General features: G+C 42.0%; 1 protein-coding gene across 10 annotated transcripts in view; it reads right to left on the bottom strand.

Annotated features, from left to right (window-relative positions):
* Nucleotides 1-17,976, bottom strand: part of LOC128689495 (uncharacterized) — a 755,803-nt gene that overhangs the window by 106,320 nt on the left and 631,507 nt on the right. For 9 of the 10 annotated variants that reach the window (XM_070086433.1, XM_070086428.1, XM_070086426.1 and 6 more), the window contains 2 exons: nt 8,190-8,300; nt 919-1,006 (listed from right to left, as the gene is read on the bottom strand). In XM_070086433.1, coding sequence (XP_069942534.1) covers nt 919-1,006; nt 8,190-8,300 — 199 coding nt within the window. The remainder of the gene's footprint in view (nt 1-918; nt 1,007-8,189; nt 8,301-17,976) is intronic. The other variant, XM_053777855.2, reaches the window with a different exon arrangement.

The following is a 17,976-nucleotide window of genomic DNA, read 5'->3' on the forward strand; positions in this document are numbered from 1 at the left end:
GGTACAGAGGATATCACCTACAAGCTATTTGCTGACCTCTGGCCTAAGTCTTGGGTATGACCTACTTCTACTAGTGGGTCCCGCCCAAGAGTGACGCGCCTTCAACTGCTGCACCTCATTTGATCAAAGTACACAAGAGTCCATGTTCCTGCTCATGCTTCACATTCACACAGGCTTCCAGATTTAGGGACTGATTACCTCATCTTCCACTGCCTTGTGTGTTTAGTTCAACAAGGATGAGGGACTGATACCCAGGTGCACATGTGTCTTATTCCTCATCCTGACAGCACGTATTGCTCTTCCAGCCAGTGCTGATTTTTTCCATTAATAATACCAAAAATTACGTCTGTTATCATGTGGGAATTATAAAAATATAATGATTAAAAATAATCCTCGTTCTCGAATAAGTTAGGAACCATTTTGATAATCTTGGAGGACAAGATTTACCTAAGTTGCCAGAAATGGTCTGCCTAACCAAGGACTTTCTATATAGTATGTCAGTGATGTCAGTTATGGTCTGTAATAGTTGTTTCATATACTTGTAGAAATAATTATTATTATTATTATTATTATTATTATTATTATTATTATTATTACTACTACAACTATTATCCTAGATTAAATCTACATTATGTAATTACTTTTTGCACTCATAACATCTCAAGATCGTTACTGAAGATAAACGGCTGAGAGAAGCAACAAGTTGATGACTGAGACACTAATGCAACACTTGGGTCTCTGTACTGTGGTAATGTTTCTGGCAACCAGTGTCTTCCACCGTCCAACACAGCGAAGAACGCTGGAAGATCAGATGGACTCAGAAACACCCAAGTGTAGCACAAGTGTCTCAGTACTCAAGACCGTGTTGGTATCCAGAGTCTAAAGAGAAACTTAGTAACGTAGAGAAGAGAATCTTACCTGGTCCAGCGGTGGTGATGGTGGAGATCTTGTGTGGTGGTGATGACCACTTCCCACCACCGACCCTCCACCACCAGCCTGCCATCCTCTGATGCACCGATAAAAAGAAGAAAGAAGGTCAAATTTCATTACCATTTAACTTCAACATCACTCATAAAATTAATTATTACTATTATTTCCCTCTTACCCTCCCACGAGAATTTAATCCAAATTTGAGAGAATAAACTTTTCCCTATTACCGGTGAGCATCTGAAATGCAGCCTTAATGACCCTCGTGTAGTCGATAAGGTTTAAGCCGCCACTGACTATTATTTAGCTTAGAGGTTAGTCATTAAGTTTAGCTTCGAGTTATTATAAACAGTTCTCTAATACTGAGTTGTGCAGTTATATTTTGCGCCTCAAGGGAAAACAATGTTTTCATTTGCAACCAAAAAAAAAAAAAAAAAAAAAAAAAAAAAAAAACAGCATCCCAACCCAACAAAAAAAAAAAAAAAAACAGCAAAAACAAAAAAAAAAAAAAAAAAAAAAACAGCATCCCAACCCAACCTAGACTGGGAGATGAATTCTTGATTACTTCCGGTTGGGTTGATTGTCTTAACAGGACAAAAATATTGCACTAATACGCAACTCACATCATACTGGGGAATTTGCATGACATAAAATACAATTCCGAAAACCAAATATTACCCACACAATTCAAAACATTATCCATCTATTATATTAAATCAATTAATATTAGATTAATGAAGAAAATCTTTATTTTAAGCACTTACAAAAAATAAATAAATTCAAGAATTAATAATATCATTTTAGGTCTAGTGAAGCTATGAACATTTTAGGTCCGGTGAAGCTATGAACATTTTAGGTCTGGTGAAGCTATGAACATTTTAGGTCTGGTGAAGCTATGAATATTTTAGGTCCGGTGAAGCTATGAACATTTTAGGTCCGGTGAAGCTATGAACATTTTAGGTCCGGTGAAGCTATGAACATTTTAGGTCCGGTGAAGCTATGAACATTTTAGGTCTGGTGAAGCTATGAACATTTTAGGTCCGGTGAAGCTATGAACATTTTAGGTCTGGTGAAGCTATGAACATTTTAGGTCTGGTGAAGCTATGAACATTTTAGGTCTGGTGAAGCTATGAACATTTTAGGTCCGGTGAAGCTATGAACATTTTAGGTCTGGTGAAGCTATGAACATTTTAGGTCTGGTGAAACTATGAACATTTTAGGTCTGGTGAAGCTATGAACATTTTAGGTCCGGTGAAGCTATGAACATTTTAGGTCCGGTGAAGCTATGAACATTTTAGGTCCGGTGAAGCTATGAACATTTTAGGTCTGGTGAAGCTATGAACATTTTAGGTCTGGTGAAGCTATGAACATTTTAGGTCTGGTGAAGCTATGAACGTTTTAGGTCTGGTGAAGCTATGAACATTTTAGGTCCGGTGAAGCTATGAACATTTTAGGTCGAGTAAAGCTATGAACATTTTAGGTCCGGTGAAGCTATGAACATTTTAGGTCCGGTGAAGCTATGAACATTTTAGGTCTGGTGAAGCTATGAACATTTTAGGTCCGGTGAAGCTATGAACATTTTAGGTCCGGTGAAGCTATGAGCATTTTAGGTCCGGTGAAGCTATGAACATTTTAGGTCTGGTGAAGCTATGAACATTTTAGGTCTGGTGAAGCTATGAACATTTTAGGTCTGGTGAAGCTATGAACATTTTAGGTCTGGTGAAGCTATGAACATTTTAGGTCTGGTGAAGCTATGAACATTTTAGGTCTGGTGAAGCTATGAACATTTTAGGTCCGGTGAAGCTATGAACATTTTAGGTCCGGTGAAGCTATGAACATTTTAGGTCCGGTGAAGCTATGAACATTTTAGGTCTGGTGAAGCTATGCACACTTTAGGTCTGGTGAAGCTATGAACATTTTAGGTCTGGTGAAGCTATGAACGTTTTAGGTCTGGTAAAGATATGAACATTTTAGGTCCGGTGAAGCTATGAACATTTTAGGTCCGGTAAAGCTATGAACATTTTAGGTCCGGTGAAGCTATGAACATTTTAGGTCCGGTGAAGCTATGAACATTTTAGGTCTGGTGAAGCTATGAACATTTTAGGTCCGGTGAAGCTATGAACATTTTAGGTCCGGTGAAGCTATGAGCATTTTAGGTCCGGTGAAGCTATGAACATTTTAGGTCTGGTGAAGCTATGAACATTTTAGGTCCGGTGACGCTATGAACATTTTAGGTCTGGTGAAGCTATGAACATTTTAGGTCTAGTGAAGCTATGAACATTTTAGGTCCGGTGAAGCTATGAGCATTTAAGGTCCGGTGAAGCTATGAACATTTTAGGTCTGGTGAAGCTATGAACATTTTAGGTCCGGTGAAGCTATGAACATTTTAGGTCTGGTGAAGCTATGAACATTTTAGGTCTGGTGAAGCTATGAACATTTTAGGTCCGGTGAAGCTATGAACATTTTAGGTCTGGTGAAGCTATGAACATTTTAGGTCTGGTGAAGCTATGAACATTTTAGGTCTGGTGAAGCTATGAGCATTTTAGGTCTGGTGAAGCTATGAACATTTTAGGTCTGGTGAAGCTATGAACATTTTAGGTCTGGTGAAGCTATGAACATTTTAGGTCTGGTGAAGCTATGAACATTTTAGGTCTGGTGAAGCTATGAACATTTTAGGTCTGGTGAAGCTATGAACATTTTAGGTCCGGTGAAGCTATGAACATTTTAGGTCTGGTGAAGCTATGAACATTTTAGGTCTGGTGAAGCTATGGACATTTTAGGTCCGGTAAAGCTATGAACGTTTTAGGTCTGGTGAAGCTATGAACATTTTAGGTCTGATGAAGCTATGAACATTTTAGGTCTGGTGAAGCTATGAACATTTTAGGTCTGGTGAAGCTATGAACATTTTAGGTCTGGTGAAGCTATGAACATTTTAGGTCTGGTGAAGCTATGAACATTTTAGGTCCGGTGAAGCTATGAACATTTTAGGTCTGGTGAAGCTATGAACATTTTAGGTCTGGTGAAGCTATGGACATTTTAGGTCCGGTAAAGCTATGAACATTTTAGGTCTGGTGAAGCTATGAACATTTTAGGTCTGGTGAAGCTATGAACATTTTAGGTCTGGTGAAACTATGAACATTTTAGGTCTGGTGAAGCTATGAACATTTTAAGTCCGGTGAAGCTATGAACATTTTAGGTCTGGTGAAGCCATGAACATTTTAGGTCTGGTGAAGCTATGAACATTTTAGGTCCGGTGAAGCTATGAACATTTTATATCCGGTGAAGCTATGAACATTTTAGGTCCGGTGAAGCTATGAACATTTTAGGTCCGGTGAAGCTATGAACATTTTAGGTCCGGTGAAGCTATGAACATTTTAGGTCCGGTGAAGCTATGAAAATTTTAGGTCCGGTGAAGCTATGAACATTTTAGGTCCGGTGAAGCTATGAACATTTTAGGTCCGGTGAAGCTATGAACATTTTAGGTCCGGTGAAGCTATGAACATTTTAGGTCCGGTGACGCTATGAACATTTTAGGTCTGGTGAAGCTATGAACATTTTAGGTCCGGTGAAGCTATGAACATTTTAGGTCCGGTGAAGCTTTGAACGTTTTAGGTCTGGTGAAGCTATGAACATTTTAGGTCCGGTGAAGCTATGAACATTTTAGGTCCGGTGAAGCTATGAACATTTTAGGTCCGGTGAAGCTATGAACATTTTAGGTCTGGTGAAGATATGAACATTTTAGGTCCGGTGAAGCTATGAACATTTTAGGTCTGGTGAAGCTATGAACATTTTAGGTCCGGTGAAGCTATGAACATTTTAGGTCCGGTGAAGCTATGAACATTTTAGGTCTGGTGAAGCTATGAACATTTTAGGTCCGGTGAAGCTATGAACATTTTAGGTCTGGTGAAGCTATGAACATTTTAGGTCTGGTGAAGCTATGAACATTTTAGGTCTGGTGAAGCTATGAACATTTTAGGTCCGGTGAAGCTATGAACATTTTAGGTCTGGTGAAGCTATGAACATTTTAGGTCTGGTGAAGCTATGAACATTTTAGGTCTGGTGAAGCTATGAACATTTTAGGTCTGGTGAAGCTATGAACATTTTAGGTCCGGTGAAGCTATGAACATTTTAGGTCCGGTGAAGCTATGAACATTTTAGGTCCGGTGAAGCTATGAACATTTTAGGTCCGGTGAAGCTATGAACATTTTAGGTCCGGTGAAGCTATGAACATTTTAGGTCTGGTGAAGCTATGAACATTTTAGGTCCGGTGAAGCTATGAACATTTTAGGTCTGGTGAAGATATGAACATTTTAGGTCCGGTGAAGCTATGAACATTTTAGGTCTGGTGAAGCTATGAACATTTTAGGTCCGGTGAAGCTATGAAAATTTTAGGTCTGGTGAAGATATGAACATTTTAGGTCCGGTGAAGCTATGAACATTTTAGGTCTGGTGAAGCTATGAACATTTTAGGTCCGGTGAAGCTATGAATATTTTAGGTCCGGTAAAGCTATGAACATTTTTGGTCTGGTGAAGCTATGAACATTTTAGGTCCGGTGAAGCTATGAACATTTTAGGTCTGGTAAAGCTATGAACATTTTAGGTCCGGTGAAGCTATGAACATTTTAGGTCCGGTGAAACTATGAACATTTTAGGTCCGGTGAAGCTATGAACATTTTAGGTCCGGTGAAGCTATGAACATTTTAGGTCTGGTAAAGCTATGAACATTTTAGGTCCGGTGAAGGTATGAACATTTTAGGTCTGGTGAAGCTATGAACATTTTAGGTCCGGTGAAGCTATGAACATTTTAGGTCTGGTGAAGCTATGAACATTTTAGGTCCGGTGAAGCTATGAACATTTTAGGTCCGGTGAAGCTATGAACAAAGAAATACAAACAATTAAAAACAAAGACTTTAGTAGTGTGGTTACAGAAATAACAAGAACAAATATGAACTCAAAAAAGTGTGGCACAGACGTCTGGAGGCTCAGTGACCTGTGAAACACTGGCTGAAACCCACGTGTACTATGGAACACTTGTTTGAAGCCCAGATGAAGTGTAAGACAGTTGTTTGAAGCCCAGGTGAAGTGTACAACAGTTGTTTGAAGCCTAAGTTAAGTGAAACAGATGTTTGAAGCCCAGTTGAAGTGTGAAGCAGATGTTTGAAGCCCAGGTGAAGCGTGAGACAAGTGTTTGAAGCCCAGGTGAAGTGTGAGGCAGGTGTTTGAAGCCCAGGTGAAGTGTGAGACAGGTGTTTGAAGCCCAGGTGAAGCGTGAGACAGGTGTTTGAAGCCCATGTGAAGTGTGAGGCAGGTGTTTGAAGCCCAATTGAAGTGTGCAACAGATGTTTGAAGCCCAGTTGAAGTGTGAGACAGATGTTTGAAGCCCAGGTGAAGTGTGTAACAGATGTTTGAAACCCAGGTGAAGCGTGAGACAAGTGTTTGAAGCCCAGATAGAGCGCCTCTCTTTCTCTCTCTTTCTCTCTCTCTCTCTTTCCAAACTTGTATCTTCTCTCGATTTTTCTCTAGAAAATTTGAAAACTTTCTTAAGATCGAGAATAAATACTGACGCAAGAGAAGACGTAGAACGGATTTTTTTATATATTTTATTTTTTAAAGGAGTGAATTCATAAGCCAGTGGAAGGCTTCGGCCATATGACCATAAGCTCCAGTGGCAGGTAATCATTTGACTAAGAACTGCGTCAGGAAACAGGACAAATGTTTCCTGACGAACCTTAATAACCCTAACCTAACTGGGAAGACAAAAGAAAAACACTGAAATAAGGATGACTGCCTCGTACAGTGTTCAGGAGAGACAGACGGTCCCAAAAGTCCTCAATGAAATTGATAAAAAGAAAATTTCCTCTGCTTGAGTAAGGAGGAAAAGTCGTTTCTTTTCTTGAGCCGTTGATTAAAGGAGACAACCTGCTGAAGACAACAAAGAAATGAGTTAAATACAGTAATTATACTGCGACTCTGTGTTAAGTGAACCATTAACCAGGATCAAGACTGACCACCAAAATACTCGTATGTGTTTTAATGTGTAAGACTCTAAACTTTGCCCTATTTCCATTTTTTTTATTTAATGCAAGTACCACTAGACTTTGAGGAAACTATATATATTTTGCCCCAGACCCTCGGAAACCCACAGTCATTAAAAAATGACACAAAAAAATATCACCTTGCGTAAATATCCTATGGAGACGGAGACTGGACACAGGAATCACACCAGAGTTGGTAAAAACCACTGATACAGCCGCACTTCATAATGATGGTTGGAAAATTACTGTGGATAAACTATAGCCTCATTACACTGACGTCTCTATGTTATTAAAAGCAACAAATGAACTTTCCCTTCCAGGAAGGTTCCTTGATACTGGGGAAGAGACTTGCCTCTCATTCCTCAAGCACTATATGATCCCGACGGGTTCAGTGCTTCTCCTGATTAAATAAAAAAATGTAAAGCTTGAAATCTTTACGCAGCAGAATTGCCAAACACATAGGATTACAAAAATTACAAAACCCAGGGCAACGTGGGTATACAGCAGGTCCTTTCTGCCTCTTCTCAATAACTGGACTATTAAGTGGTCGTGGATGCACTGGAATACGATCAAAATGCAGATGTAACAAATGCAGACTTTGAAAAATCTTCGAATAAATGTGACCATAACGTAATGACACATAAAATGAGTAAAAAGGGAATCAAGAAGCAACAGGATCCAATAAGAAGCAATCAGGCTCGATCTTAGGAGAGATCATGAACCTCTCATGGATCTCTCAAGGCGTCAAGAAGCCTCCCTAGAGGGACTGGCGCAGAGAAGACACGATATAGAGCGTGATGAAGCAAGACATGAAGACATGACTTGAGGTTAATACATTTTGAGTCAGACGAGTTAGCAATGCTGCGAGTCGGGCAGCAAGGAGTCTCAGAGTCCTTAGATAAACAAATACATCATTGTGATAATACGGTTTAACATCAGTGTGAAAATATCGGATGCTAGAAAAGACATGCAGTTGCAGAGCTTCATAAAGCCACAAGGTTGATAAAGGTCTCAGAGCAACACCGTGCTAAAACAGCATCTTATTCAAAACAGGTGACCTTTTTCAATATTGTAGATGGAACACTGTTGTATATCATATATCATCTGAGTAAAGGTAAACAGAACCGATAATCTGATGAATTAACATACATGTGTAACACCTAGATATTATTACAATAAAGACAACTATTTGTTGCGCATATCTTATTCATCATCTGGGTTACTAACCCAGCAAGCTGCCGAAGTAGGAAGTGTTGGCCAGGTGTTGCAGCTTGGGTAGCACCTCCCCGTCCGTCACCCCGAGCTCCAACCTCCGGTTTGGCATATCATTCACCACTGCTGAAAAGAGTGACACGGGTTACACTGGAGAGTGATAGTATTCACACGGGTCACCACCGTGTGACTCCACGTCTCACTATCACATGGGGCACCACCGTGTGACCACGTCTCACCATCACACGGGGACTTATCATACACGACTAGTGTTACCTCAAAACTATCACACACTACACTAATTATAATCATACCGTTTCCCTTAAAAGTTATTTTCACTCCTCATATATTAATGTTTACAGATTCTAAACGTTCAGACCTACTACGTCATGTGTATTGCAGTGATTCTGGACTTGTGTTTAACTGACGGAAGAGTGAGGAATCACCTGTAGAACTGACTAGGGACCCACAGCTTCAGAGAAAAGAATAAACGTATATCAGGAAATGCTGAAGAGGTTTCTTCCCGGAGCTGTTTGAGTATTTTCCTCTCATACGTCTCACTACATCATGTGTTTGTGAACTTTGAAGCAAAATTCATTAAAAAAAGATATAACGGGAAGGCGAACAACATGCATAACATCTCAGAGTTTACATCTAAAATACTTCTTCCAGCTTTCCGGCCGTGGGTCATGTGATGAGGATACTGCAGGTATTTCTTCTCAGGATCGCAACACCGAGTCTCAAGAAAAGGTGGTCTCTCGAGGGCTCTTTGTTTCCTTGATGAATTTGTCACCCAACTCTTTAAGGGATCTGAGAGCACACTTGTCCCATGTTCCGAAGGTCTCCGATCCCATTGTACGAAGTTATAACATGGTGGCAGCTCTCTGTATCTGTTGATCTTCTGGGTCTTCGTGAAACTGGTGGGACCACCTCTTTCAGCTTCAGAGTATTGTAAGTAGGTGTCAGCCAATGTAAACGCACAGGTGTAGTTCCATACAGTCTGCTTACCATCCTTCCAGGGTATCATGGTGACTCCATCTGAAAGCTTCTGACTTCTGTCGAGCCTCCCTACCGGAGGTTCCCGATCTGTTGGGCAACGGGCTGTGGCGAGACTTCGCTTGATGTCATTGACCTCCTAGTGTCTGAGGGTTTGACATACTTCCCTTCTGACGTATGACAGACGAGACCCTGTAATCCCAATTAGTCAGTCTCAGACCAGAGTCGAGATATTGATATGAGGTTCATCTCTCTCAGTCTCAGACCAGAAGAGATATATTGGCATGAGGTCCATCTTCCTCAGTCTCAGACCAGAGTCGAGATACTGATACGAGGTCCATCTCTCTCAGTCTTAGACCAGAGTCGAGGTATTGACATGAAGTTCATCTCTCTCAGTCTCAGACCAGAGGAGAGATATTGGAGTAAGACTCATCTCTCTCCGACTGCGCTAAATCCTTAAGACACGATGGAGCAATTCCCTGGATTTCTTGGCCGGAGTGGGGGTGGTGTGGTGGGGAGGGTGGTGTGGTGGGGAGGGTGGTGTGGTGGGGAGGGTGGTGTGGTGGGGAGGGAGGTGTGGTGGGGAGGGAGGTGTGATGGGGAGGGAGGTGTGATGGGGAGGGAGGTGTGGTGAGGAGGGTGGTTGTGGTGGGGAAGGTGTGGAGGGGGGAGAGTGACTGTGGGTGAAGCAGGGGTGAGGAGGGTGAATTTGGGAAAAGCGAGGCAGAGGAGAATTCTGGTAGGGGGAGTGGGAGAGGAAATTAATGTATACAAGACATGGGGTCATTACCACCCCCACCCTTGTTCCCTCTTCCTTGATAGCAGGGAGTGGGGGAGGGAGAGGAGGGAGGGGAAGGGAGAAGAGGGAGGGGAAAGGTATTTAAAAAGAAAGATGGACAATGAGAGAGAGAGAGAGATGAAGGGATGTGATGGGGAAAAGGAAAATCAACAGTCAAGATTAATAAGTGATAGTAGGGACATGTTCCAATAAATACCGTACGAACAGTGGAAATAGAGAGATGAAAGGAGAAGAGAGAAAGGCGTTGGAAGGAAGGAGGTGGCAGAGGTGGGAGGAAATGATAGGAAAAATAGGAGGGGAGAGTTGGAGAAGAGGAAGGAGGGAAGGAAAGACAGTGGTATAGTATCCTAAATATATGACAAGAGAATCGTTAGATAAGGAATCTGATTTTCCACAAGGCAGAGTACTAATATTGTTATTGTCATCAAGACTAAGCGCTAAACCCACAAGAGTTATATGGCCCAAAAGGCTGATACCTGGTTTTCCTGGCCTATGGACTATCGCTTATGTAACTCCTTCAGTCTAGAAGCAGCAGCACCTGTGTCCTATAAACCAGCCCTCACACTTGCTACTTCCTCATACACGGAACACTAACAATGGCCACAAAGCCGGTACTCTCTTATATTTCTTTTCTCAATTTCATTAGTTGGGATATTTTTCTCGTTTTATCAAAATTTGCTTACCAAGTAATAGGTAAGAGACTGTCTTCTTGACTGTCTGGTAACATTAATACTGCAATAGCTCTTAGATTGTCAATAAAGTAAGAAATCCTAAACTTGTAAACAGCTTGTCAACCCATGTTGCCCTGGGTTGTGTAATTGATCAAGATACCCATCAGTTACACAACCCAGGGCAACATGGGTTTAGAGCAGGTCGCTCCTGTCTGTCCCAACTACTGGATCACTACGACAAGGTCCTAGATGCACTAGAAGACAAAAAGAATGCAGATGTAATATATACAGACTTTGCAAAAACCTTCGACAAGTGTGACCATGGCGTAATAGCGCACAAAATGCGTGCTAAAGGAATAACAGGAAAAGTTGGTAGATGGGTCTATAATTTCCTCACAAACAGAACACAGAGAGTAGTAGTCAACAGAGTAGAGTCTGAGGCAGCTACGGTGAAAAGCTCTGTTCCACAAGGCACAGTACTCGCTCCCATCTTGTTTCTCATCCTCATATCTGACATAGACAAGGATGTCAGCCACAGCACCGTGTCTTCCTTTGCAGATGACACCCGAATCTGCATGACAGTGTCTTCCATTGCAGACACTGCAAGGCTCCAGGCGGACATCAACCAAATCTTTCAATGGGCTGCAGAAAACAATATGAAGTTCAACGATGAGAAATTTCAATTACTCAGATATGGTAAACACGAGGAAATTAAAACTTCATCAGAATGCAAAACAAATTCCGGCCACAAAATAGAGCGAAAAACCAACGTCAAAGACCTGGGAGTGATCATGTCGGAGGATCTCACCTTCAAGGACCATAACACTGTATCAATCGCATCTGCTAGAAAAATGACAGGATGGATAATAAGAACCTTCAAAACTAGGGATGCCAAGCCCATGATGACACTCTTCAAGTCGCTTGTTCTATCTAGGCTGGAAAGTTGCTGCACACTAACAACACCTTTCAAGGCAGGTGAAATTGCTGACCTAGAAAATGTACAGAGAACCTTCACGGCGCGCATAACGGAGATAAAACACCTCAATTACTGGGAGCGCTTGAAGTTCCTGAACCTGTACTCCCTGGAATGCAGGCGGGAGAGATACATGATTATATACACCTGGAAAATCCTAGAGGGACTAGTACCGAACTTGCACACGAAAATCACTCACAACGAAAGCAAAAGACTCGGCAGACGGTGCAACATCCCCCCAATGAAAAGCAGGGGTGTCACTAGCACATTATGAGACAATACAATAAGTGTCAGGGGCCCGAGACTGTTCAACTGCCTCCCAGCATACATAAGGGGGATTACCAATAGACCCCTGGCTGTCTTCAAGCAGGCACTGGACAAGCACCTAAAGTCGGTACCTGACCAGCCGGGCTGTGGCTCGTACGTTGGTTTGCGTGCAGCCAGCAGTAACAGCCTGGTTGATCAGGATCTGATCCAGCAGGAGGCCTGGTCTCAGACCGGGCAGCGGGGGAGTTGACCCCCGGAACTCTCTCCAGGTAAACTCCAGGTAAAGCTAGGGATCCTTAACCTTACCTTGTGAAACCCTGTAAAAAAAAAGGTCAGCTGCAGATCTAGGAGTGACGGTCAAAACTTTAGAGCTCCCAGTGTTCTCTCTGGTTCATCGTTACTCATTTCTGTCCGAAGAATGAGGCTTACATCAGTGTTTACCTGCACCACAAGTGCCCCCACTTTTTTTAGTTTAGGGCAGGTTAGGTGTGGTTAGGTTTAGTGAGGTAAGGTTAGGGTACATTACGTTAAAGTAGGTGAGCTAGGTTAGGTTAGGTTAGAATAAGTTAGAATACGTTGATCTGAGCATGACACTATGCTTAGTTAATTCCGGAGTTGCCAGTCTGGTGGTTGAGGTCTGGGTGCTGTCTCCTCCAGAGGACTCTCACCATCAGACTCTTGAAATGGTGTCTATGGTGGGTACTACCACCATCAAACTCTTAAAATGGTGTCTATGGTGGGAACTCTCACCATCAGACTCTTAAAATGGTGTCTATGGAGGGAATTCTCACCATCAGACTCTTAAAATGGTGTCTATGGAGGGAATTCTTACCATCAGACTCTTAAAATGGTGTCTATGGTGGGAATTCTCACCATCAGACTCTTAAAATGGTGTCTATGGAAGGAATTCTCACCATCAGACTCTTAAAATGGTGTCTATGGAGGGAATTCTCACCATCAGACTCTTAAAATGGTGTCTATGGTGTGAACTCTCACCATCAGACCCTTAAAATGGTGTCTATGGTAGGAATTCTCACCATCAGACTCTTAAAAAGGTGTCTATGGTGGGTACTACCACCATCAAACTCTTAAAATGGTGTTTATAGTGTCTCTCACAACCCATTCTCATTTACATTTCTTTTTTCTAATTTTTCTCAATGTTAATTTTCCAACTTTTTCTATTTTTGTGGGCTTTTCTGCTGTTTTAACTAGTTGATTTAACCACAAGGAAATAATAAAAAGGGAGGCCGCGACACATCTGGAAACAAAAAGGCCGATGAAAATAGGAAAAAAAAAAAAAGATCATTTGGTTCTGGTAGCGAGAATGGATAAACTCCCGAACCTATTTTTTTTTTTCGTGGAACGTTGAGAAGGTAAGTCAGTCACAGACATCAACTAAACCTATTCTCCCGCTGGGAGAACTGCTCTAACAGGTCTCCTGCAGGTGATAGGCGTCTCTCATGACAACCCAAGAGTAATAAGCCTGAAAAAATGGCAACAAGCCATTTTTTCAGGTCTATTACTATAAAAATGGCAACAGGCCATTTTTTTCAGGCCTATTATATATATACAATCAAAAGGTCCCAGAAAATTCACCTTGTACTAAATCAGGAATTGAAGATGGCGTCGAACAAGGCGGGTGCTTTGCATTTACTTCATATTTTTGTATTCAGACACGAGAGAAATGTAATGAATGTCTCTTAACATAGGCTTTCAAACACAAGCAATCCAGTGAAAACATTCATGACAAATTTAAAAACATAATGGCATTGTAATATACATGTAATGTATATTACATGTGTATCACATGTATCACTAATGTATTATTACATTAATGTACTATGTTGACCATCCTTATTTACACTGCTTCTCATTTCACATAATGGAGGTACATTTTGCAAGAAATTGGGTACGATTGGTTTTGTATATGTTGAAGATAGGGGTCTCAGGACTCTTGTGTTTGCGAACATCAAGCGAAATGACAGGCTTCAAGAGACGCTGGAAAAAAACACATCCGTTGAAGGTCAAGTTTGCCACAAGACACACCTACACACGCGAAAGCACAATTACGGCTGGTAAGAGAGAAAATCATCAGCTAGTCAATTTGCGCAGAAACTATAACCCTGGACAATAAAATCCCCATCGAATGCGGAAAAGTTGTAAGCAACGTAGCAACTGTAGAACTCAAAGTGACTGTCTCGAACTGTGCCAGAGATAGACGTGATGAATGGGGAAATGCTATTGCAGAGCGCATACAAAATGTTTTTGATTTACTGGGAGCCAAGTTAATATATCATCGTACCTGTGCTCAAGCATTCCTCCGAAACGGAAATCAATAGAGTGAATGTGTTGGCAAAATAAGTGATAAAGTGCTGGAAGATGGCTTCCAGAAGCCATCTTCCAGCACTGATGAGTGTTAGTACTCTGTGTCAGACCTCTTAGAATACATGGACACTCTTAGATGGGCAAGAAAGATTTTTAATTCAATATTTCAAACAAATGCTTAAGGATCATCGTAATGAAGATATTGCAATAACATGCGAAACTGGAAAGCAAGCAAGCAAGCACAAAATTCTGCATGAGAAATGGATTACTGATAAGATAACTGATGAAGGCAGTGAAACCCAACGAATCATTGATATAGCTGCCTCAGCCATAGCTGAAGAGTCTGGGGTCTGGACGAAGACCATACACTGAAGGAAACAGAAAATGGAGATATTTTGATTGATATTTGGTTCTCTGAAGCGGAAGGTTAATTGCATGGTTAATAGCATGGTTAATACCATATGCACAGCCATGGCACATTCCATTATTTCAGCACACTGACCCAAATCCTCCATTCGCCACTGCTAATTGGAGCGGCTGTATATATATGCTTCAAGTATGGCACAGCCGAAATAATGGACATTTTGATCAGCATGAGTTTTGTTGTTGATTATAAAAATGTACAGCGTTTCAAACTCCCCTGATATCCACTGGTGAATCTTCAAATGCCTTAGTAATTTTGCACAGTTTTTGAAAGGTAACGCTGATCTCAAATGTTCTACTCTTACTGATTACATCTTCCACGCAATGCGTGCGTAACTCTGCAACTGTGTCACCCATGAAATGCACAATCAAACTACCATCGCCTGGGGATGATGACTTAAACCAGGATTTCAATTTTGGGTGTTTAAAAATCATAAGACACTGAAAAAAAAAACAGTATAATTTTTTATTTTCAATGTGGATGTGAATTTGCTTATACTGTAGTGCTTTCGAGTTCAGTATAAGCTAAAAAATAAATGAAAAGTATTTGCATCTGGGAGTATTAGCCCCATTAACCCCCGTAGCTGCGCTACTGTCCAGCATCGAACCCAGGCCCTTTCGGTTGTGAGCCGAGGCTTTTATCAGAGAGGACTGAACTCACTATTTGGGTTCAGTCTTTTTTAAATACTACCTTCCTCTCAACCCCCGCCCCTTCCCATTAACCTCTAGTGTTCGCATGCATCAGTAAGTCCTTGATAATAAGTGGTCCAGGTGGGTCCTGGAGAGGAGAAAGTTACATAGGGATTTGCTGGACAGGGAGTCTAACCCCCACCCCACCACCTTCCTTTTGCAAGATTTATCACAGACTAATCTGTAGATCTAAGACCACCTACCCGCAGGTGCTCCTGCAGGTAAGTGGCCTCAGTTGGCATTCTTCTTTTTGGTTTAGAAAGACACGTAAGCAAACACTATGACATATTTATTAGAAAACGTTTCGGTCCTGGGACCTTGATCACTTCTAACATACAGAGGTAGAAAGGCATTATATATATAGGCGGAGAGTGAGGTGTGACGCACGTGACCTGAGGAATGTCATAAGAACATAAGAACATAAGAATGGAGGAACACTGTAGAAGGCCTACTGGCCCATGCGAGGCAGGTCCTTATCAAAACAACCTCTGCCTATTATGAAGAGGTAGACGTTGAAATCATGTGACTCCTGTGTTGTTGGGTTGGTGGTTCTTAAGTATCATGTATGCCAATGTTTTTGAAATTTTGTAGTTTCCAGTGTTGCGTTCTATAGTGTCGGTGACGGCGATTAGTGAGGCTTCTAGGCACCGTCGGCGTCTGAGGTCTGGTTCGGTGAGAACGAGTTGTGCCTCATTCCAGTTTATCAAATGTCCCGTGGAGTCTATGTAGAGGACACAGGCGTACCTTACATCGTCTCTGTTAGAGGCATTTCGATGCTCATTCAAGCGGACTGCAAGATCTCTGCCTGTCTCGCCTACATATTTCTTGGGACAGAACCCACAGGGGATAGTGTAGACGCCTGCTGTAGAAGTTAGAGGTGTGGGGCTGCGTTTCGTAGTGAGGTCTTTGATAGATGATGTGTTTATGGTGGAAACGTTGATGTTACTCATAGCAAGTGCCCGGCGAGTATTCGTGGCAACATCACCACATGGGAGTACTATGAACTGCTTAGGGGGCTGTTCCATGGGCGGTTTGTTGAGAATAGCTTGTGCCTTAAGTCTGCAATCTCGGATGAAGAAAGATGGGAACTGAAGACGTGTAAAGGCTTGTGTTATGTAAGTGTATTCTTCTTCTAGAAAACAAGGGCTGGAGATGCGAAGAGCTCTCAAGAAGAAGCCAATGAGGACTCCTCTCTTAGTGCGGGTGTCTTGGTGTGAATAAAAGTGTATAAGATCGTCCTTGTTGGTAGGTTTTCTATACACTTTGAAGAGAAGTTTGTCACTGTCGGGAGATCTGCACAGTAGAACGTCGAGGAAAGGAAGTTTGTCATCATTTTCGAGTTCAAGTGTAAACTTTATTGATGGTTCAACTGTATTGATCTTGTTGAGAAGGGCCTGCATATTGAGACGTCTCGGATAGAAAACCAATACATCATCAACGTATCTTAGCCAGGTAACGGTGTTGGGAATGAGGGTGCTGAATTTCTCTGCCTCCAGGTTTTCCATGAAGAGGTTGGCAAGCACAGCACTGAGCGGGCTGCCCATTGCCATCCCAAAGCACTGTTTGTAACAGTTGTCCTGATACTTGAAGAAGTTGAAATTAACACACAGTTCCACTAGATTGATGAAGTCTAGAAGAGGTAAAGGGAGGTCGTGGTTTTCAGTGAGCCTCTGTCTCAGAATGTTGATTGCAGCGTCAGTAGGAACGTTGGTGAAGAGGGCTGTGACATCGAAGGAAGCCATGCTTTTGTTTTTGACATTCAGGTTGGAAATTCGGGAGAGAAGGTCACCTGAGTGCTTGAGGTGTGCTTGACTGATGGTGCCCAGAAGCGCTGAAAGGTATTTGGCAAGGTGGCCGGCTAGTCTGTGTGGTGCACTCCCTATGCCCGAAGTGATAGGCCGTAGTGGGATGCCAGGTTTGTGTGTCTTAGGAAGGCCATACAGACGTGCTGGTTTTGGTTGACCTGGTAAAAGTTTAAGTAGTTTTTTGCCTTGTTCTGATTTTCGTAAGATGCTACGAGCCTTTTGAAGAAAAGTCTGGGTACTTTGAAGTAGCACTGATTCTGATACAGGCTGGTATGTGTTGGCATCGTTGAGAAGATTTAAAACTTTATTGTTGTAGTCGACAGTGTTGAGTAACACCACACCACCTCCTTTGTCGGCGGTTGTAATGACGATATCATCATTGTTGGCCAAGTCCCTGAGTGCTTGGATGTATCTTCTGGGAATGACCGGTCTTGAAGGCTCAGTAGCTGCAACAGTGATAATTCCTTGAACAAAGCCTTTTTGAAACTCGGAGCCTCCAAAAGGTTGGTTCTTGGTTACCATAACCACCAGATTATGTTTCTTGTTGATGCCGGTAGTAAACTTGAGCCCTAGGCTGAGGGCTTCTGTCTCGGTGACATCTTCCTAGAAGACTGTCTTGCCGAGATGGTGGTACCACGGTCCACTCCTCGACAACTGACCACATCTAGACACCCTTTCTCTCCTGCTGTTTGCGCTTACCTTAGAGAAAGCTCTGATGAACTGCGACATGCTCAGGAGACCTCATTACGTGCCGCTCAGATTCGTGCTTCACTTCCTACTCCTGACAGAAGAACTGCAGAATATATACTCAGCCAAATTACCACTGCCAACATCCAACAGAAATTGAAGCTAT

Source organism: Cherax quadricarinatus, chromosome 18, assembly GCF_038502225.1.
Source record: "Cherax quadricarinatus isolate ZL_2023a chromosome 18, ASM3850222v1, whole genome shotgun sequence".
Taxonomy (NCBI): Eukaryota; Metazoa; Arthropoda; class Malacostraca; order Decapoda; family Parastacidae; genus Cherax; species Cherax quadricarinatus.